General features: G+C 44.2%; 1 protein-coding gene across 1 annotated transcript in view; it reads right to left on the bottom strand.

Moving 5' to 3' along the window:
* Window positions 1-23,259, bottom strand: part of DCP1A (decapping mRNA 1A) — a 59,604-nt gene that overhangs the window by 4,033 nt on the left and 32,312 nt on the right. Inside the window, exons 5-9 of the mRNA XM_082743052.1 lie at window positions 20,221-20,359; window positions 15,703-15,816; window positions 4,030-4,782; window positions 1,958-2,023; window positions 277-495 (exon numbers count right to left, since the gene is read on the bottom strand). Coding sequence (XP_082599178.1) covers window positions 277-495; window positions 1,958-2,023; window positions 4,030-4,782; window positions 15,703-15,816; window positions 20,221-20,359 — 1,291 coding nt within the window. The remainder of the gene's footprint in view (window positions 1-276; window positions 496-1,957; window positions 2,024-4,029; window positions 4,783-15,702; window positions 15,817-20,220; window positions 20,360-23,259) is intronic.

The raw sequence follows: 23,259 nt of genomic DNA, 5'->3' as shown, positions 1-23,259 counted from the left end.
AACTTACTTCCTTGATAAAAGCTTAGGAAAAAAGCTGTATAAATAATGTATAACTAATTACCCAAAGAATCCCACAACCCAGAGGCAACTGTAATCAATATTTTGGAATTCACTCAGACACTTTTCCACTGGGAGTGTATGCTCAGAAAGAGGGAAACATTAGTTCCGGCTAGTCTCGAATTTACGTTATGAACTGATTTTCTAAAAAGAACTCATACGTTCTTTAATATTGAAGACAAAAGTTTATAGACTCAACTGCTGGGATGGCCTACATACCTTTATTAGATGTATTAATGTATCCTGGAGCTGAGACTTGCTGAGAATAATGGAAGGCTTTCTCTGATTTTCTGATGTTCCAACAGTCAGCGGAGAAGGGGCATTTGCTTTTCTCTCGAGGTCTGCAGACCTTGTAACCGTCTGCTGGAAAACACTTGGGGACAACAGGACCGAAGACACTGCCATGGTTGTTGCAGTAACCAGTGTGGGGCCTGTGACCTGCAGGGGAACAATGGTCATGAATGAGGCTTGTTAGCTGAAGGATGAAGAGTCCATTTATTGGGAAGCCAAGTCTGATATCACAGAAAGGAAGTATGATCCCAGTGGGTATGCAAAATAATAACAAACCTATGATAAATTAAGAATGTAAAGTTTTATATGGAGGAGGGCATGAGGGAACCTTCTGGAGTGATGGGAATGTTACATATCTTGACTGGTACCCGAGGGATGTTATGTATGTTAAAACTCGCAAAACACCTACATTTTATTATGGGTACTACACATCAATAAAGTTTTGCTAAAAAAAAAAAAAAAAAAAAAAAAGAAGAAGAAGAAGAAGAAGAAGCGAAGGGTTATCTGAGTAGCTCAGTTATTTGAGCGTTTAACTCTTGGTTTTGGCTCAGGTCATGATTTCGGGGTCATGAGATTGAACCCTCCCTCAGCCTCCATGCTCGGGACAGATTCTCTCTTCTTCTCCCTCTGCCCTCACCCCCACCCCCTGATAAATAAATAAAATCTTAAAAAGGAGTAAAAAAACCCAGTTACATGAAACATTAGTTTCTTTTGTAGTGTTCAAGGTATTTATTATACCACCACAGGTATCAAAGACACAAATAAAACTTACACATAAAACGAACACCTACCTCCTTTCCCCAATTAGATGTACTTGTACGCTAACAACAGCTAACCAACAGAACACACTAAATCAGAAATAATCAGCATTTTTAATAATTTCTGCATCTGACAGAATCAACAAACATCGCAATTTCTCCTTCTCCTGTTACCCTCTTCGTTTACAAATAGCCACAGTGTTAAGGGTGTGGCTTCTGGGGCCCGAGTCATCCAGTCTGTTTTTGATGCCGGCATCGCCCCCACTGATTCCCAGGCGGCAGGACAGGCTACAGGGAAGAGGAGTTACCACCACCAGGCAGGAGCGGGCTGCAGTTTCAGTTCTGAGACTTGAGGCCAGGCATAAAGGCTCAAAGGTAAATGGGAAGGTAAAAGTTCAGGAACTGAAAACAATCAGCGTGCACTTCAGGGCTGGCAGGTAATGGAGGGTGGAGACAACTTTTAAAAAGTGAGGCCAGCGAGCAGAGCACACAGGCCCGGAGCCTGAGCAGGGTGGTGATTCAACCAGGCATCAGGGCCCTTGCAGGACAAAGAGTATTTCCTCTTCATGGAAACCAGGCTGACATGCTCTCAGCCGACAAACACCGAGCCTGCCCCTCTCCGTACGGTCAGGGAAGGCACTGACCGGAGACCAGAGACCATAACCGGAAGCCCATTGGGGCCCCACAGCAACCAACTCTGCTGGGGGAGCAGGGCAGCCTGGCCCAGAAGGGCACCTGAGAGGGCTCCAGGCCCGAAAGCTACAACTTGCCACTCAAACGACAATGTTTTACCTCATGCCCAGAGGAAAAACCTGAAGATAAAGTGCTCTTCAAAGAAAGGGAGAGCTTACCGGGATGGCGCTGGGTAACACCTTAGGCTGGGCAAAGACTTCAGGATCCTGGTTTTGCTGCATAGACTGCAACGTTAAAAAGAAAAGATGAACAGACTTAGTAAGCTTCAATCAAGACTTCCTAACTACCGGGGATAAATTCACTTCAGCAGTTAAGAACAGTGCAGACACTACTAGTTCTGCCTCAACTGCAGGGCAAGGGCCCTGGGACGCCCTCCCACCCCCTCAGTCTCCCCAAGAACAGGACTATGTGCAGAACCTTCAAGGCGTCTCTAAGGAAAAGAGTGGGGACATCCCACGCACGGTTTCGCTGTTGAATCTGTAGAGATGCCACATCCTGGTGGCCTGAAACCTTGATAAGGTGGCGTGGACTCTGGATAGGGGGCGCTAGACAGCCTTCATCTAGAGTCACACCTCCACATGCTATGTTTTGTCCTTATTCACTGGGAGACAAAGAACTTCTTGTTGTAGAGCAAATACATTTAAAATTCAGTAAAGCCGGGGCGCCTGGGTGGCTCAGTGGGTTAAGCCTCTGCCTTTGGCTCAGGTCATGATCTCAGGGTCTTGGGATCGAGTTCCGCATTGGGCTCTCTGCTCAGCGGGGAGCCTGCTCCCCCCCCCCCCCCGCTCCGCTCTCTGCCTACTTGTGATCTCTCTGTCAAATAAATAAAATCTTAAAAAAAAAAAAATTCAGCGGAGCCCCAGACCCTGAAGGAAATGAGAGGTAAATGCAAATGCACACGTGCGTCGGGGCCCCTGCAAGGAGGCACAGTGGAGAGCAGGGTGGCGCTGCGGCAGTTCAGGCCGCTGGCCAGGCTTCCAGAGCAGCAGGCCCACTGCAGGGGTGTGGTACTCATCTGTCAGAACATTCTCTCTCCGTAGACGTCACAAAACCTCAACAGAAATGGCCCAAAAGCACAGTTTCAAGATAGAACCAAAACACTGTTTTCTGTCTTTCTGTACAGGACTTTGAAGGAATGGAACAAAACTGTCCATCAACTACAAAATCACATATAATTACTATGATGGACTCTCTGTACACGATTATTTGGTGAAATATTAAGACTGTGGGTTATTATTAAAGGCACAGGGCTGAAATCCTGGTGACTCCCACCTGTAAACTTGCCAGCCTCATCCATCACTGAGGGACAAGCGTCTTCACATCTCACCAGCAATCGACTAACAGGTCCCACTGCTCGCACTTGTTAACGAACCCACTGGTCCATACTCCCAAAGTCAGGCCCCCACCAGCTCAAGACTGGGTAACCGCCTGGCCTCCTTCCTGACGGTGGTCCTGCTTCCGTCTTCTCCTTGCCCTATTCACCACCTCTGCTCAAAGCCCTTAGCTGGCCACCTGCCCTCCCTGGGCTCTGAGAACAAGTCAGACTGCTTCACATAGTTTCCAAAACCCTGCTGACTGGCCAGTAACTTCACCTCCAAGCTCCTTCTGCAGGAGATCCGACCACACTACAGGTCTTCATGTTTAGTAAATGCTGCTCATCTCCAGGCCTCTGCACATGCTACTTTCCTTTCCTTGTCTCAAACACTCTTCTCTACCTCTAGGGAAGGTCTGATTAACTTCTGCTGAGTCTTCAGATCTCAGCTGAACATGAGCTTCACTAGGAAGCTTTACTTGATCCTGTATCTCCAAATCTGGGATACTGTTACGGCACCCCAAGTGCACCTGGCCCAAGGTGGGCACTCAGTGAATATCGAGGGAACTGGGGATGGGCCAAAGCTGGGGATAATCTGCATCTACGGTCCTGAGTCAAATGTGGACTTCTGGACTTGTGAGGCAGAAACAAACCAACCCTCTACGACGCATGCCCTGATAGGAAAACATTGGTGTGGCTTCTTGGCTCCACCAGCTGCTATCTCTGGGGCAGTGGAACTGAGTCACACCACCATGTACCAGTGATCTGGCTGTTCACTACAGGGCTTCTTACCTCCCATCTTCCGGCCCCGGATGTACCTAACAGCCATCTCTTTGAAGGGACTGCGTCCTAGCGGTCACTGTCAAGGCCTCTGAAGGTTCCCCCACCAGTCAGAGCCACCCAGCCTCCCGCCAGTACCTGAAGGGGAGCAAGCACCATGTTGCTCAGGGATGCTGAGGCTCGAGCTGCTGCGGTCTTGGAGGGAGGCTCTATGAAGCTCTCGGGTGTGGCTAGCTGGCCGGCTGCTGGGGAAAAGCTGGGTGCCACGGCTCCTTTCCCAAGAGACTGCGTCTGTATTTGGTCATGCTGTGGGGTCAACCTGAGTTTCTGGAGAAGATCCACGCTTGGGAGGGATGTACCAGCTGTGTTTGTCACGCTCAGGGGGGCCCTGAAGGGGCTCTGGGTGGCAGTCAGATTGGCATGGCTCAGCTCAGGGACTGGCTGGCTCAGGAGTGGAGACCTCTGTCTCGGCGTGGTCTTCACCGCCTGTATCATGGTGGTGTTTCGGGGTAAGCTGGGCGGAACCTGTGCTGTAGGAGCTTCTGCTGGTAAAGTGGGACTGAGCACAGGGCGCAGTGGGATGGCATAGCCTGGGGTCTGCTTGTCACCGGACTGTGTGATGGAGGCAGGAGTGATCAGCACCGGGGTAGGGACTTCAGGTGGGACTGAGTGGTGGGCAGCAGGATGGACACCCAGATTTTCCGACTGAGGGGCTCCTCCTGACTGCTCGAAGGAAAATGGTAGGAATGAGCTGGTCTCTTTCTGGGAGGCATCTCCTGGCAGCCTCTCCACTTCTTCCGAATCCAGACCCACAACAACTGGCTGTTCCTTTGGCAAAGAGGTTCCAAACAATTCTTCCACTGTCAGATGTTTGTGTCCAGATGGAGCAGACTACAAAAAACAAATCGAAGCACCCAATGAAAGAAATCTCTTGCAAACCAGTGTAACCAAACTTCTTTCCCATCAACCAAGGATGGTTTGTAGAAGCAAGAATGGATGGAGTCTAAGGAACCAACAAACTGAAGATGTGCTAGGGATTAAGGCCAAATCATCTCCCTACGCTAGTGGGCAGAAATCTGTATTTATAATAAAACCCAAGTTTTAGGGGCTCCTGGTATAATGTTAGAATTTACCTTTTTTCCTTGGCAAATGGCTATAAGGCAATTATCTTATCACAAAGTTAATAGTGATTAATTGCCCTATGTCAGCAATGCATATAAGGACATAGGGATCAAATGTCGAGTAAGCAATCCTCCCTTTGTTTTTATATTTCATAGCTCTTGATAAAAAGCTAGCCATTGCACCTTAGGGACTAAGTTCCAGAAGACAAATTTAACCATTCTGTAAATAGCAGGCCATTCCTTCCTACCACCAAATCACAGAATCCTTAAGAAAAAGCAAAGCACTTATGTCTGAAAATGTTAAAAGTTCCATCTATTAGAGTGATCTGGCTTGCTGATACCACTGCAATGATCTGAAGGAGAAATATTTATGCTTTTTACTTCTGAGCTATCCGTACCTTTACTTTAAGCAGGATGGCCATATTCACTTACTGTCTCTTTTTTTTTTTCTCTTTATCTCCAAGGTGCCAGGGCCTGTTCTGACCTGGGCCCAGAGGACACAGTAGGAGTAACAAAAAAAAGTCTGACCCTCAGCAGGACTTATGTTTCTAGTGGGAGACTAACCTAAGTACTTTGAAAACACTAAGCAACCTCAACATATGTTTTTTTTCTTTTTTTTTCCCCCAGTAAGCTCCATGTCCAGTGTGAAGCCCAATGCGGGGCTTGAACTCACAACCCTGAGAGTTAAGACCTGTGCTGAGATCAAGAGTCAGATGTTCAACCAACTGAACCACCCAGGCACCCTTGATATACGGTTTTATTTCTAAAGCATGTGGACTAGTTACTCAGATAAACATTTATGTAGGAAAAGACAATTCACTGAAACACATGGCTTTCAGCACCCGAGAAGGCCTAGAAAGGCCCGGAACTACACTGCACCTGAAGCACAAGCACGAGAGCAGGAGGGTACAACATTTCTACAGGAAAAAAGCGCAGTTTTTCCTCAGGCAAATGTCTGTTTCATCCGTGTGATCAAAAATTACAGGTTTCCCCGGCTATCTGCACGTGGCGGGTGCCTAGGAAATGTTCATTAAGCCAAAATGGCATAAAGTAAAGCAGTGATTATTAATTAATTCATATGGAAAATTTTTGACCATTTATAGACCCCAGAATAATATCTTTTGCTTTTTTTTTTTTTTTTTTTTTGAGATTTTATTTATTTGTGTGTGAGAGCTAGCAGGGGGGAGAGGCAGAGACGAGGAAAAGAATCTCAAACTGCTCATTGAGCGTGGAGCCCATGATGGATCCCATGACCCAGAGATCATGACTTGAGCTGAAACCAAAAGCTGGACACTCAACTGACTGAGCCCCCCGCTGCCCCTCTCTTCGGCTTTTCAGATACCTCAGCACAGATCCTGCTAATAGACGCACAGAATACTTGGAGACAAAGTGCAGGTGCTTAAGACCCAGGGATGCTGAGTGCGGTTCCCAGGGCAGGGGCTTGGTAGGCCACTGGCTCCGCGCAGGGTGTCACTGCCTCTGTGGTGACCTGCTGCCACACAAACGCCAAATGTTATTTTTGCTTTTTTACCTTTTCTCATAAAAGCAAAAATCCTCTTTGGATTTCTTTCAGTCAGCAAGACAGGTACTGATACAGGTCTTCCCTAAAAGCATAAGCGGCTTCATGCGAACTTCTGAAAAGGGCGCAGTGGGTAGGACACCCCAATGGGGTTTAGCGGGGGCCGTGGACACCGCGCTGGGATGGGCGGGGTGGGAAAGGCGGCCAGCACCCAGGACTGAGGCTGTCGGGGAGCGCACTTCTGAGGGTCAGAAAGCTAAGGGAGTGCCACTGTACAGTCTCTCACATCACCTGCTGGGGGAGTGGCGCCAGTGCGGCTGCTGGGGCTGAGGAGAATGTAGGTGGGGCGCGATAACAGTGGTGAAGATGCGGAGGCCTCCCCCCGTTGTAAAAAACCAATTTCATTCCAAACCACTTCTTAGAAAACATTTTTTAAAGAAGATTCTACTTATTTATTTGAGAGAGAGAAAACAAGCAGGGTAAGGACAGAGGGAGAAGCAGACTCCTGCCGAGCAGGGAGCCTGATGCGGGGCTGGATCCTGGGTCTCTGGGATCATGACCTGAGCCAAAGGCAGATGGTTAACCAACTGAGCCACCCAGATGCCTCGTTAGAAAATACTCAACAGGGGCACCTGGGAGGCTCAGTGGGTTAAAGCCTCTGCCTTTGGCTCAGGTCATGATCTTAGGGTCCTTGGATCGAGCCCCGCATTAGGCCCTCTGCTCTGCAGGGAGCCTGCTTCCCTTGCTATCTCTCTGCCTGCCTCTCTGCCTACTTGTGATCTCTGTCAAATAAATAAATAAAAATCTTCAAAAAAAAAAAAAGAAAAAGAAAAAGAAAAAGAAAAAGAAAAGACTTAACAAACAGAATTAATGTAATATATCTTGGCAAGTTAACATGACAAGAGGCTTTTTTAACTGAAGGAATTCTCAAATGGCAGATTCAGACCCCCCATTAACAATGCTAGACTAGTAAGACTACCTTGTCACAACACTTCCTAACACCTGAAGGGGATTTTCTAGATTCAGATTCTTGGTTCAAATACAAGGCAGCACTGACATCTATTATACACTGTGGAGGTGAAAAAGTGCAAAAGATGTGTATGCTTTCATTTATTTATTTTTCTACTTCTGAAAAAATTGTATAGCTTCGGATCTGAAATCAAAGATACCGAGGTTCGATTCCCAGCTGTTAATTGAGGAAATGACAGTCTCTCTATTGAGTTCCCCCATCTGAAAAATGGGGACAACTGTGGCAATTACTTCCCAGAGCTGCTGTGAAAATGAAATTCTCAACGTGATGCCCCTGGTGCCCAACAAGCATTCAGTAAGTGGATGTTGGCGGTTCTCATTATATGAACACCATACAGTCTTAACAGCAATCAAGATAAAGTTGTTTCCATGTTTTAGGGAACATCACATAATACATTGGGATATTAAAAGTTCATCAAATCCTTCCAGAATATCATACCCGCAAAATGTAAAATAACAACACAGCACCTGATGGGCTATCAAGGTTGAGTTATTATAATATCACCCTGTCGTTCCCTGATGCAAGGAGTCATTAAAGACAGTTGTTTAACATTTCAAATCCATTCAGTGTAACTCAAAACAGACAGTGAATTCTCACTTGGGACACACTTCTCTGTCCAGGGCACATAACTGGAGCAGGATGCACAGGTTCCATCTCCCCCAGGCGAATACTGACTTACTTCTGGATCTCTGGCATTATGAAGGCCTACCGAGGAGCACAAATGTAATTCCTTTTCCCCCGATTTCTAAAAGTTACGGTAGGGGTGCCTTGGTGGCTCGGCCAGTTAAGAGTCCAACTCTTGATTTCAGCGTGGGTCATGATGTCAGAGTAGTGAGACAGAGCTCTCCACCAGGCTTTGCACTCAGCAGAGTCTGCTTAAGATTCTCTCCCTCTGCCCATCCCCCCACTTGAGTTCACGCTCTCTCTCTCAAATACGTAAATCTTTTTTTTTTTTAAAGATTTTATTTATTTATTTGTCAGAGCAAGCAAGAGCGAGCACAGGCAGGCAGAGTGGAAGGCAGAGTCAGAGGGAGAAGCAGGCTCCTTGCGGAGCAAGGAGCCGGATGTGGGACTCGATCCCAGGACGCTGGGATCATGACCTGAGCCGAAGGCAGCTGCTTAACCAACTGAGCCACCCAGGCGTCCCTCAAATACATAAATCTTAAAAAAAAGTTATGGTAAATATATGTACCCAAATTTAGCAGTATAACCACATGGGAGTGTAGAACTCAGCGGCACTCAGGACACTCACAATGCTATGTAACTAACCAAGATTTCCTTCCCTCATCCACAGCCCCGATAATCTCCATTCGACTTTCTGTTCCTATCAATCTGCCTGCTCTGGGCACCTCGTTCAAGTGCAGTCACATCATATTTGTCCTTTTGTGACCAGCTTCCTTTGCCCAGCATCGTGTCCTTGAGATTCATCGACGCTGTAGCAGGTGTCAGAGTCTCCTTCCTTCTACAAACGCTGACTAGTACTCCACCATGTGCACATCCTACCTCTCATTTACTCATTCATCTGAGGACTGACATGAGTTGTTCCCACCTTTTTGCTACTGTGAATAATGCTGCTGTGAACATTAGTGCAAAAGTACTTGTCTTCATCCTTGTTTTCAATTCTTTTGGGTATATACCCAGGAATAGAATTGCTGGTTCCTATGGTAATTCCATATTTGACTTTTTGAGGAACTGTCATACTGTTTTCCAAAGCTGCTGCACCATTTTACTTCCCCACCAGTGCTGCAAGAGGGTTCTGGGTGCTCAACACTCTTGCCAGCATGCTGACCATTTCTAGATCTTATTTGAAAAGATGACTATTCAAATCCTTTGCCCATTTTTGAATTGGGTTAATTCCCTTTTTTTTAAAAAAAGATTTTATTTATTTATTTGACAGAGATCACAAGTAGGCAGAGAGGCAGGCAGAGAGAGAGAGGAGGAAGCAGGCTCCCTGTTAAGCAGAGAGCCCAATGCTGGGCTCGATCCCAGGACCCTGAGATCATGACCTGAGCCGAAGGCAGAGGCTTAACCCACTGAGCCACCCAGGCACCCCTGGTTAATTCTTTTTCATACACATTATGTTTAGAACAAAATGGTCAAAACTGCTTAGCAAAAAAAGTACTTGAAAACTATTATTCATTAGCACAAATTATGTAGATCTTTACCACTACGTTCTATTTCATACAGATGTATATATACAGCAAAAGTATTTAGGTAAACATACTTTGAAAAATACATACCATATTGGAGCTATTTTGTGGAAACTCAAGTCTTTCCCAGGTAAGAATACAAATATTTTTATGCTACAAGAAAAGGATTCGGGCACCTGAGTGGCTCAGTCAGTTAACTGTCCAACTTCGGATTTTGGCTCAGGTTGTGAACTCGGGGTAGTAGGATTCAGAGCCCTGAATCAGGCTCTGTATTGAGCTTGGAGCCTGCTTGGGATTCTCTCTCTCCCTCTGCCCCGCATTCCCCCAACTCCCTGCTCATATGTGTGTGCTCTCTCTCTCCCTCAAAAAAAAAAAAAGAAAAAAAAAAAAAAGAAAAGAAAGAATGAGTAAACAACAGGACCTGGGAAAAATTCAACATGAAATATACCTTAGCCTTCAAAACATGGCAATTATTCAGGTAGCAATTTTCACCTGTCCAATGGAACATAACTCAACTTTTGAAAAATTAAAATTACCTGCATGTAAACTTGGAATGTTTTTACACTTTAAAGAAAGGTATTTCTAATGGTTTAAAATTGACTTCACATTAAAAAATGAATCCATATGGGAAAGCCCTGAACCCTGACCGCAAAAGCAGCAGAAAGTTTCCAGATTTCTCCACTGGGGCCTCCCTCTAACTTCTGCCCGGCCAGAAACATTCTCAGACTTTTTCTGGAATAGGATGCATAGTAGGGCATTAGGGTTTCAGGGGAATCTCACCAAAGAAGGGACAGATGAAGCTACGATGGCAAGCAGAGAAGCCACAGACAGAACACTCATCGAGTGGGAGGCCCTGCGCTAAGCACTTCACCTGCATTACTCTTCTGATCAGTGAGGGCCACCCTATTATCACTACCATCTTGCAGATGACACTCAAGTACAACAGAACCAGAGTCAACCTAGTCCTCATGGTAAGTCCACATTCTTTTTTTTTTTAAATTTATTTATTTGACAGAGAAAGAGAGGTCACAAGCAGGCCTCCCCGCTGAGCAGAGAGCCTGATGCAGGGCTTGATCCCAGGACTCCGAGATCACGACCTGAGCTGAAGGCAGAGCCTTAACCCACTGAGCCACCCAGGCACCCCTGGTAAGTCCATGTTCTTAATCATTATGCCCCGTACTGACTGATATACCAACATATTCCAGGTGAATTGATCAACTGGATGGTGAAAATGACTTCTAGAAAACAGAGGTGTATCGACAGCTTGAATAACTGAGGGGCAGCAACAGGTCAGAATGTACTCACTTTTAGAAATACATATCACTGGCTGAATCAGTCATGAGAGGGAAGTGAACAAAGCATGCTTCTCCACACAAAAGCTTTATAGTCTCTGCATTTGAGAGGACCCCTCTCTCCCTTCTTTGCCCACGACCAGAAAAACTGCCAGGCTGCTCGAGTAGTTGGCCTTACTTATTCATGAATTCATCTTCCCTCATCCACAGAAAAAGTGAATTTTATTCTTCCTTCGTCTGAATTCTATGTTTTACAATGCTTCACTTCTATCAAGTGTTAGTCTGACCATTCCCCTTGCGAAATGGAATTCAGGGAGCAACAATGTATGGTGCACAACAAAATTCTAGGCTTCACACTGCTCCTTCACCCCACAGCTCTCACCAGTTAGGGAATTTCCTATTTCTGTCTGGATCTATGGTGTCCATGTCAGATTTCCTACCTGGTCAGTGTACTGGGCACACCAGAAGCTACGTATTTTTTTTTTTTTTTAAAGAATTTACTTATTTATTTGAGAGAGATAGCATGAGCAGGGGAAGGGCAGAGGGAGAAGGAGAAGCAGACTCCCTGCTGAGCAGGGAGCCCAACATGGGGCTCGATCCCAGGACTCCAAGATCATGACCTGCGTTGAAGTCAGATGCTTAACTGACTGAGTCACCCAGGTGCCCCTATATCCCTATGCATTATTCTTAACCCCAGGGCCCCCCCCGCCAATTTATATATATCTATATATAATGTACTAGATAAATAGTCCCAAGGGAATTTTAGCAAGTGAATTATTAAACTGAAATGGAATTTAATCCGTGAAGAGTTGACGGCATTACTCCCTCCGCGGCACCAGATGGCAGTGTTGCCCAACAAGTGTACTATCTGTGTGCAGGGCTGCTGATGGCTTTAAGATAATTTTAGACAAACACATGGCTTCTGACATTATCCAGATCCCAATATTCTACAAAGTTCTGTCACTGTGGCCTAGAAAATGGACTTTCAGAGGGATGTGTGAATGAAAGTGCTCCTCAGAGGGTCTAATTCTCTGTGTGTCCACTTCAATACTGTGTCTCCACAGATCCGTCACTGGTGCTTTTGATGGAAGGCCGAGCATACAACAGCTCATCACTCCCTTCATCTTTCAATGGACAGTGTTTTATGGCTCTTAAGGCATTCTTCCAGGTCCACTTCTTCACCTCCCCATGTGTTATTAACTTGGCTTGAAAGCTTATTACACAAAGTCTTTAATGTATAATACAACAGAATCTGTGCATGAAAATAATTGTCCTTAAACTTAATGACTATGATTCCTATTCCGTGCAGTTACCCTATTTGTGACAAATGAACTCAGTTGTTACTGCTTTTAAGACAGTGGAAATTTTGTATCTCTTTATCTGGGTGGTAGTTACAATGTTTAAAAGTTACATCTTTAGAAAGTTATAAGGTTTACACTTGAGATTTGAAATTTGTTTACTATGTGTTAATTATATACCAGTAAGAAAATGCTCATATCCTAAAGCAACCAGATTTTTACAAAATTACCCTGGGTCTCACTTTTCACACACACACACAATAATATTAATGCTAGCTTCATCTCACGGTTTTATAATTTCTGTGTGAAGAGCTATTTTCTGTACAATAAAAATGATGCTAACACTAGGTGCCATGGGACTTAAGAAACAAAGCCAAGGGTATTGTCTGTTTTCATTTGCCTGGAAATTTCTGCACAGTTACTGTTTCCTCTCTGCCTTTCTTTCCCTGGCCGTGGCCACAGGTATTGCTCCAACCTGCTTCCGTGCCCATTTAGTCGAGAAGAGCGCGGCCTGGCACCTGCCAGACTCTTGAGAGACAAGGCTGGTTTGCTGCAGTGCTGAGGCCAGACTCCAGATACTGGGCTTGGCACTGGCAACTTTTTTGTCGGTCTTTTCAGAAAGCAGGCAATGATTCCCCAGCCTAATTTTAACTATAATATGGATTTGTAATAGGAAACCTCTTCTATCCCAAGGTCTGTGTTCTAAATGGTTCTCTGGGTCTTGGATCTGTTCCTTGATTTGGTTCTCACAGTTGCTCTGGGAGTTAGGCAGCACAAGAATCCTTAATCCCAGGACTCAGAAAGGAAAGGGGAAGTGACTCATGAGTCAAAGAGGGGATGTGACTGGCCCAGTGAACACTCGGGCTGATGCACCAGGCAAGAAGGAACACAGGGATGCTGTTCCTTCTCTCCCTCAACATTTATTTTGTAAAAATTAGATGTTATATAGCACAACTTTTAACAAACGTTTGACCTTCAGAACTCTAAATGCAAATACAGTAAAAAATGGAGCATGGGAATGCAGTATAAAAAATCTGGCTTAAGTTATCACCTAAACACTTAAAAACATTATGGATATATTGCTGATGGGAATGTTAATGGTACAGCATCTCTGGAAAACTCTATGGCAGTTTCTTTTTTTTTCTTTTCTTTTTTTTTTTTTTAAGATTTTACTTATGTATTTGACAGTCAGAGATCACAAGTAGGCAGAGAGGCAGGCAGAGAGAAAGGGGAGGAAGCAGGCTCCCTGCAGAGCAGAGAACCTGATGCGGGGCTCGATCCCAGGACTCTGGGATCATGACCTGAGCCGAAGGTAGAGGCTTAACCCAATGAGCCACCCAGGCACCCCCACCTACGGCAGTTTCTTAATAAACTAACACACGGTATTACCAAGTGACCCACATTTGCATGCCTACCATTTTCCCCAGAGGAATGGAAATCTGTGTACAAATACCTGTGCATAAGTGTTCAAAAACCTGTGTGCAAATGTTCACAGAAGCTTTACTCGCAATAGTTAAAAACTGAAAACAACCCAGATGTTCCTTCAACAGGCAAATGATTAGAAATGGTTAAACAAATCTTGGTACTCCCACTTGACTGGGAGGCAGAATAAAAGAGAACAAACCTACTGATAAACCCAATAATTTCAATGACATCTCCAGGAATCATGCTGAGTAAAGAAAGATACTCCCAAAAGGTTATATATTATATAATTCCATTTATGTAACTTTCTTGAAATGACATTATAGAATGGGGACAGACTAGTGGCTGCCAGGGCTAGGGATGGGAGGAGGGGAAAGGCAGGAAGGTGTAACACGGAGTCAGTGTGACAATGTAAGGGCAACACGAAAGACCGTTGTGTTGATGTAAGTCTTCGGGATCTTGATCATGGGAGTGGATACACAGAGCTATGCAGGACATTAAATCACACAGAGATACATATATGTACAAACACACAGAAATGAATGTGAAGACAACTGAGCACATGTGAACCACATGGGCAGACTTTGTCAATATCCTGGTTGTGATGCTGTACTTTACTCTGCAAGCTGTCGTCAGTGTGGAATGGGTAAAGGGTATGTGGGATCTGTCTGTATTATTTTTTGTAATTGCATGTTTATCTGTAATTATCTCAAAGTAAAAAGATTAGTTAAAAAACTATGGGTTTTGGGGTCCTGGGCTCGAGCCCTGCAACGGGCTCTCTGCTCAGCGGGGAGCCTGCTTCCCCCTCTCTCTCTGCCTGCTGCTCTGCCTACTTGTGGTCTCTCCCTCCGTCCAGTAAATAAATAAATAAATAACTTAAAAACAAAAACAAAAAACAAAAAACTATGGGTTTTGGGGTGCCTGGGTGGCTCAGTCAGTTAAGTGGCTGCCTTCAGTTCAGGTCATGATCCCAGGGTCCTAGGATTGAGTCCCACATCAGGCTCCCTGCTCAGCAGAGAGCCTGCTTCTCCCTCTCTCTGTGCCTGTGGCTCTGCTTACTTGTGCTCTCTCTGTGTCAAATAAATAAATAAAATCTTAAAAAACAAAAAACAAAAAACACCCCGTGGGTTTTATACTTGGTATCTGTTCATTTATCAAGTCATTGGCTATAAAGAAAACTAATTCAGTCAACAAACATGATAGATGCTAGGTGCTGAAAATACGGCAATGAACAAGGCAGGCAAAACCGTCTGTCCCTATGGAGCTTACACTTAGATGGGGCGGAGACACAGTATGCCCAGTAAAGAGTATCACAAACCTTGATAGCTGGTGAAGCCATAGGGAGAAAGTAAGATAGAGGACAGCAGTACGGCAGGATTGTTCCTTAAAACAGGGTGACCAGACAAGGCTTCACCCGTATGGAGGACACTTGAGACTTGAAAGAAGTAAGGAACAAACCCAGTCTGGGAGGAAAGTATTCCACACAACGGGAACAGCAAGTGCAAAGGCCTGTCCTGACGCAGGGGTGAGTCTGGCACATGCATGGAAAGGCAGAAGAGCCAACGAGGCTGGGGCTAAGTGAGCAAGGCAGAGAGAGAAGATGAGGCAGGGATTGGGGGCCAGAGCAGGTTGGGCCTGGGGGACCACTGGCATGGCTGATTCAGTGAGAGGGGGCACCACTGGAATGTTTTAAGCAGAGGAACACCATAATCTCACTTAGGTCGGATCAGGGTTACTCTGGTGGCTCGGTGAAGAAGAGGTAAGAGGGTGGTAAGGGCAAAAGTTCTACAACCAGAGTGGGGGCTCCTGCAAAATCCAGATGGAAAAACGGACAAATGGTAGAAGTAGACATTAGCATGCTGCTGGTATGCACCTTGACAGATAAATGACAAATCATATAACACCGTGTTAACATCCTTACAAAATACTACTCTGTGTTTTGTTACCGTGGACAAAGCTAAGGCTTTAGTTGTACGGACCTTGTCTTGTGACCCTGATGGCGTCTCTTCTAGAGTCTCGGTGCTTCCCAGATTGGAGAGCTGACTACTTGGCTGTAACCCGGGGCTGGAGATATTGGAGTCGCCCATCTGATTCTGCAATTAAAGGGAAAAGTATATCATGTGAAAACTTTGCTATTATTTGGGTAGCAAAACATCATATATATTAAGCTATCAAAATTAACTTGTCCCCGGGCTGAGGTTTGGGGCTTTTTTTTTTTTAAATCTAGTCTCTTGAGAGTGCTCTAAACTGTTTATAGTGTCTGTTTTGACATGGGTAATAGTCAGCAGATGCTGGATCAGAGAGCTCAAATGTAACTTAGTTTCTAGAGTGTGTAATTCCACATCCATCTAGTGATTTTTTTAGATTTTTTTCTCTTTCTCTTTTCCTTTTCTTTTTTTTTAGCACAGTGTTAGGCACTCCAATGTTAAAAGAATGGCTCAGAGGCATTTTTTTTCTATTCAAATGACTTAATCCTTACTTCAGAACATCTTTTACTCAGTGTTTCCCAGTTACCTAGAGGTGAAAGAGTGTGGGAAAGCCTATGAAGTACCTTTTGGAAACATCTAGTACTGAAGTAGCGGACAATTCTCCAGGTCACACAGTGCCCATGAGGTAAGTGTGGCCACCAGACAGTCCCACAGCATTGCTGACTACATTCCCTGTGCAGTACTGTTCATCCCCGGGACTCACTTGTTTTCTACCTGGCAGCCTATACTTCTTAACCCCCTTCAACTATTTCACCTGCTTATAAAACAGCTTCATCTCCCACCACCTCTTTATGCAACACCACCATCATCCTGTATCAACACATTATGGAGAATGCCTGGAATTAAACTGTATCAGAGAAAAGCTCAAAACACTACTCACAGCAAGTTCCCAGAACAGAAGATATAAAATGTTCAGAAGCATTTTTAAAATTGAGTTTGCACATAAAAATGCCCCCTTGTTATTTTCAGGAGAGGCTGGATACCTTGGCAACAACCAGCCAGAGCTGAGCTGCAGGTGACCCTCTGATGCCAGGCCAGGCTCTGTCTGCATCCGGTCCGCCCTGACCCGCTGCACGTGCTCCCGTAGCCCATGTGGTTTGGGGGACAGCTGAGTCTCCTATATTAACTCAACATGAGCTACAAAATGGGTTATGCTTTAAAAGGTCTCTGGAACTTCAGATATTTTTTCATACATGTGCAGGACTGTTCTTGGAAAGTTTCCCGAGTATGTTGATGACACTCTAGTATTTGTATGGATTGGGGGAAGTGGACAATCAAAAACTTTCTTGAGGTTAATTTTACAGTATTTGGTAAAAACCTTAAAAATGTCAAAATCCACAGTACATACCCTCCCCAAAGACTGATGAATCACAGACCTGTACCCCTGAAACGAATAACTCATTATATGTTTAAAAAAAAAAAAAAAGTCAAAATCCTTTGATCTATCAATTCCATTTCAAGTAATTTACCTTAAGAGAAAATGTCCAACATGAAGACTTAGCTACAGGATATATTTCTGAGTTCTTAAGAGACTCACAACCCCCCCCGCCCAGCGTATTATTTATGTAAGGCATGGAAGGAAAAATATGCAGCTATTAATATCACTGTTCTCTTTTTCAAAGACTTTTCATTCTACCAAAAGAAATCTCACAGGGACTCCCTGTGAGATGAACAGCTACTGTCACAAAGACATTGCTCTTTGGGAAAAAAACTAGTTATGAAAGAATTAATAAAATAGACTTTTAAAACTAGTTAATACAAGTAGTGTAGAGAAATGTACCACACACACTGGGACATACTTTTGGAAGGATACATAATCAAGTATTATCAGTAATTATTTCTAGGTGGTGGGACTGTGTCTTTTTCTTCTCTAATCTTTAAATATAAAATACAAACAACCCCACAAAAATCTAGGATAATTTCTGTGGTTAGAAGCAACGCAACAAGGAGCAACTGTAAAGGACTATGGGCTTAGCTATCTTTCTTTAGGTTAAAAAAGGTAAGTTGGTCGAAACAAACTATGGGGCTGCCAGGGAGGTGTTTACTATAGACTGTTCTTATCTCCAAGCAGTTTCTATTATAAATCCTTCACCCCAAAATCTGGAATTTCATTCACTGTGGATGGGGGTTTTAGGGTTGGGAGCACATCCCACTGCTGAGGTGTGGTTTGTACCCTGCCCTTGACTCTGTCAATCTAAGTCTCTACCTAAAGATAAACGAAGGAGCCATCTGGAACCGTGCCGCAGCTGAGAGCGTGCACGCAAACACTGAGATATGAATTCATGGGTCACTGCTAATACCAAGCCCATTTGGTGAGATGACAGGCAAGTGCAGATAAGAAACAAAACTGTTCTTTCAGGAAGCTCCGTCTATGTACAGATAGTTTTCAAAAACAGAAATAATGCGTCATAAAGTAATTACTAAAGATTTGACTAAGTTCCCAAAGGTTTTAGTTTTAGACATCATTTTATTTAACCCACACCATGGGAACATTTTCTTTACAACAGTTAGTTACTACGGTACTCCCCATATTCTTACTTTCACAATGTGTATTAGCCAGAAATCAGGTCAGATTTTCAGACTGCCTGCTTGACCTCAAGTACCTTGATAGCTCTGTGTACAAAAACTAAGCTTCCGTTCCTCTTTCATTTGTGGCCACTCTCTCCTTAGTCTGAGGGGTAGGCTGGGGCACCTTCTAGAATGCCAGCTCTGGTGTACAGGCCCGACACTTTCTGTCCTGTGTGGCAGCACTGTGACCTAGTCATCACTACGTATGTGTCACAGAGCCCTGGGTTTATTAGTTACCTGTTATCAGAACACAGAAAAGCCTCTACAAAAACTGAAAGAGGCACCTGTGTAGATAATCCAGATCTTATTAAGGATATGAGGGGATCTGGGGGGAATATAAGGTGCCTTGCAAGTACAAAAAGTGATTCTTAAAATTTATTCTCATCCAGTTCCCTAGACATCAATGAATCTACTACAGAGATGACTGCTTTTCCTAATATTAATTTTCACAGATCCAGAAATTCCTCCTAATTCTCTATGAGACACTGAGGCATTTGGTATAACTTGAAACTTCTCATGGACTCCACTGTATGGGCCTTCACACTGGAAATGGGCCTTCCTTTGGTGTCTAAATAGAACTTCCTTTGTTAGAGGAAACTCCCTTCCAGAGCACTACTTCCAAAGTTTGCTTCCTAAACTAGATTCTTGAGATGCTAAAGGGGAGTTATGTGAAAAATGGTCCTGTGGTTAAATTAACTTGGGAATTTATTATAGGACTCTCAGAGTCTTCAGCATTGCAAAGCCCCATGAAGATGGGGGAGGAGGAGCCACGTAAACAATGTTTCCTTAACTCACTTGACCAACTGGAACCTTTCCATAAAGATCACTTGCTAACCACGTAGAGGCTAGTGTTAGAGCAGAACCGTTTGGGAAACACACCAGAGAGTGGTTTTCATACCTTATTCCTTAAACTTTGGGTGAGGTGAGGATTACACAAAAAATGAAAGAAAATACTTAACAAAATACAAGTAAAGAGTAAGGTGACAATTACAATTCCACAGCTACAAAGTGCCGCAGTGGGAGCCTTCAGTCCTGCTCCTAGGAAGCGTGGGGCTCTGAAGTGCCCACCTCAATCAAAAAGCCAGGACAGTTCCAAAGCCACATGTGCAGTTTTTGTTTTTTTTTTTAAAGATTTATTTATTTATTTGACAGAGAGAGAGAGAGATCACAAGTAGGCAGAGAGGCAAGCAGAGAGAGAGGAAGGGAAGCAGGCTCCCTGCTGAGCAGAGAGCCCGATGTGGGACTCGATCCCAGGACCCTGAGATCATGACCTGAGCCGAAGGCAGCGGCTTAATCCACTGAGCCACCCAGGCGCCCCCACATGTGCAGTTTGAAGACAACTAAGGAAATAGGCACTGCTTGACACACAGCAGACAGTTCTTAAGTGTGTATTAAATAAATTAACAAATGCACTGCAACTTCCATTTTATTCAACCTGGGGAGGAAATGTTATCATTTAACTTTTAAACTAACACACAAAAGAAAAAAAAAAAAAGAATTCTAGAAAAGCTTCACATGTGGGTAAAATCCAAATGTTGCTTATTAAAGGCCGTGAATCCACCACAAATTACAGACCATAAATACACCCTTTAGTATTAGCGGGTGCAAATGATCAGACTACATAAATTCCTAAGCCCTAGCAAAGACTGCGGGGGTGAACAACAGGCAAGAAGCTTTTTCAGAACTACCTGTTGCAGGCTAACATCTGCGCCCTGAAACCATTTTCTCCCATAGTAATGACAGAAAAAGAACATTCTACACTTTCATGCCAACTCAAGGACTCTGAGATAAGCCAATTTCTTTCCCTGTCTTTTGGACTAGAAACAGTAAGATGCACTTTCTTTTTGGACTAATGATCTCTCCTGGCCTTGAGGTAACTTCTGCAGCACATGAGACCCTGGCAGGCTCCTCCCGTCTTGGTCCTCCCAGTCAGCATCTCACCCTCTCATATTCATCCTTGGCTCTGCTTAGCATCTCCAGGATGTCGATGGGCCTGTGGTCACTGCAGCCGTTGGCCTGGCTGGGACTCTGCTTGTCCTGAGCAGCTTGCTGGGACCGCCGTGTCTCCTCTTCTACAACACTAGTGGAAGAGAAACAGGTTTCAGAAAGACTTCTTTAGACACAACCTGATCCATGAACTCTCCTGGTGCTCGTCTTCTCAGGAAATGGAAAGAACGTCGTAGGATATAAATACAAATACAATACAAATGCAGGGCCTCGGTTAGCTCATCCTGGGACTACGTGACTGACTGCTTCACCAGCTCATGCACAGTGATGCCGACTGATGGTGTCTCACTGTTAGGAAAGAAGTATGGAATCTCTTCTAGCATTGGTGGGAGCAGTAAGTTAAAAAAGACGAAATTATTTCTTTCTCTTTTTTGAAGACTCTTAAGACTCAGTCAAGTACCAGGTAGAGTACATTTTCAAATGGACATGCCAGTGAGACAAAGACGGGCTGCAGAGCTGAGGAGCCCACTGTGCAAATTTTGTACCGACACCGGCCTACCGAAGAGGGAGAGGACCTTCTTGAGAAGAGAGGTCTCAGGGAATCTTCAAAGGTTTCCCTTATTCTCTGCTTAGAAATCACTGAATGGGTGGTTGAGGTCAGGTGATTGTGGCAATGCTCTTTATTTTGATTGGTGCTTACGCTAATTCTGCACTTGAAAATGCATAAAGCAAGAAAAGTTGAAAGTTAAGAATGCCACTGATAGGTTCTTTTTAAAGTTCATTTAGGTTTTAATCCCAGCTTTAATGAACAGGCTTATCAGCCACAGATTATTATGGGCACAGACCCAGCTTGATAACTGTATGAACTGAGAACCTTCTGGATAGTGATAAAGATAGGCAATAAAATAATTCAGGAGCAAAAGTTTTGAGTTTTTGTTTGTTTGTTTTTGAATAACAGGAGTAGGAAAAGAACAGGCTGCTCAGTGTATGTTCACTGCTTTAAGACAGCCTGCTTAGGAGCTCCCATTAATGTGTGTGGGATGGTTCTTGTATTTGAAAACATTAAACAATACTAAACAGAGCCTTTATTTTTTAAACAGCAGAATCATTTTGAGTTTTTAACATTCTAACATGTATTATGATTCTCCAAGAAGGGTGGGTTTATAAATTTTCCAAAGTTTATGTGACCATAGAATCTTCTCCTGAGGCGGGATTTGTTTGGAAAATGCTACTTTAAGATAATGTCATTTCTCTATCTAGAGTTTAATAGCTCTGAATAGGATGACAGGTCAAATTTTTTTTTTTTTAAAGATTTTATTTATTTGACAGAGAGAGCAAGAGAGCACAGGCAGGGAGAGGGAGAAGCAGGGTCCCCACTGAGAAGGAGGCTTATTTGGGGTTCAATCCCAGGACCTGGGATCATGACCTGAGCTGAAGGCAGACGCTTAACTGACTTAGCCACCCAGGCAACCCTGGGATGATTATTTTTAAAATGAATGTACAATCATAGACTTTACAGTAGAGTGAAAGAAGACCTGCATGTGATATGAGGATCTGACCAATTAGAATCAATACTGTTTCTTTTATATTCATACTGGGAAAGGAAGATTGTATTGTCACAGCTGTGGGGTCTGCTGCAAAGGAAAAGAAGACTGGAGAGACATATTGGTTATTTCTTGATGGTGGGTCACAAGCAATTTCACTTTCCTTTTTTGCACTTTTCTTCATTTGCCATAATTAACAGGTGCTCCTTTAATAATCAGGAGAAAAAAAGATTGCTATTTCAAGTGACTTGTATTTACACTCAGTTACAGGCTGCACCGATCTGAATCCACCTTTTCTCAAGACTCAGGTCACGCAGCCTATTTCTCCTACCTCCTGCCATGCTGCCTGGCTTGCCCAGGCTGGCACTCCTCTCCCCTCCGACCTGGAAGGGATCTGTAATTTTGATTCGAAAGAACATTTTTTTTTTCTTTTCTTTCCCTTTTTTTCCTTTCTCCTTTCCTTTCTTTTCCCTCCCTCCCTCCCTCCCTTCCTTCCTTCTTCTCTCTCGCTCTTTCTAAAGAAACTTTATGCCCAAATAGAGCCTGAACTCCTGACCCCGAGATCAAGAGTAGCGTACTCTACTGACTGAGCCAGCCAGGCACCCCCAAAGGGAAGAACACTTCTAGCAATCACCACTGCTCACCGGTGGAACAGGCCACCTTCCAAAGCTCTCCACTGTTGTAAGCAGAAGCTATCCAGATGATGGAAGGGACAGGAATGATGCCTGGACTCTGAAAGGCCTTTTCGGATCCAAACTCTGTGAGGAACACCCCTGCCTCTCGCCCTTCTCTCAAATATGCTCCAAGCCTATCTGTAAAATCAGGAATAAAGCTTACTTCCACGAGTTCCCCAAATCTCATAGCCTATATAAATGTTTATTGTTTTGTTTTGTTTTGTTTTTTTAAAAGATTTTATTTTTTTCTTTATTTGACAGACAGAGATCACAAGTAGGCAGAGAGGCAGGCAGAGAGAGAGGAAAGGAAGCAGGCTCCCTCCTGAACAGAGAGCCAGATGCGGGGCTAGATCCCAGGACCCTGGGACCATGACCTGAGCCGAAGGCAGAAGCTTTAACCCCCTGAGCCACCCAGGCGTCCCAAGTGTTTATTGTTAAGAAAAGTTTCTGGTAAAGTGGATTTCCTCTTTAGGAAGAGTCAGCATTTCCTAAGTTTAGTGGATTTTCAACTTTGCCACTGACTAGAGAGGATTTCCAAATTCGGATACAGTACAGGTCTACAAGTTTGCTTGTTCTCCCACACAGCTTCTCAGTTTCTACAAACATCTTTTGGAATACGTCAATTTCTTTACTTGGAGAATTGTTACCATATTGTGGCTGCGGTGACTGAACAGTGATTGAACAGGATGGGCACCGACAGGCACAGTTATTGACACATAATATATCCATCCCAGGGTCACCTGTGTTTCAGGTTGGCAGAGATGATATTCTGAAATATGTGGCAAACATAGGCTGTTCACAGGCAAAAGTCAGAG

This window comes from Mustela nivalis, assembly GCF_964662115.1.
Source record: "Mustela nivalis genome assembly, chromosome: 1".
In the NCBI taxonomy this organism is placed as follows: domain Eukaryota; kingdom Metazoa; phylum Chordata; class Mammalia; order Carnivora; family Mustelidae; genus Mustela; species Mustela nivalis.
The sequence above is the reverse complement of the archived record's forward strand: the minus strand, read 5'-3'. Positions and strand labels throughout refer to the sequence as shown.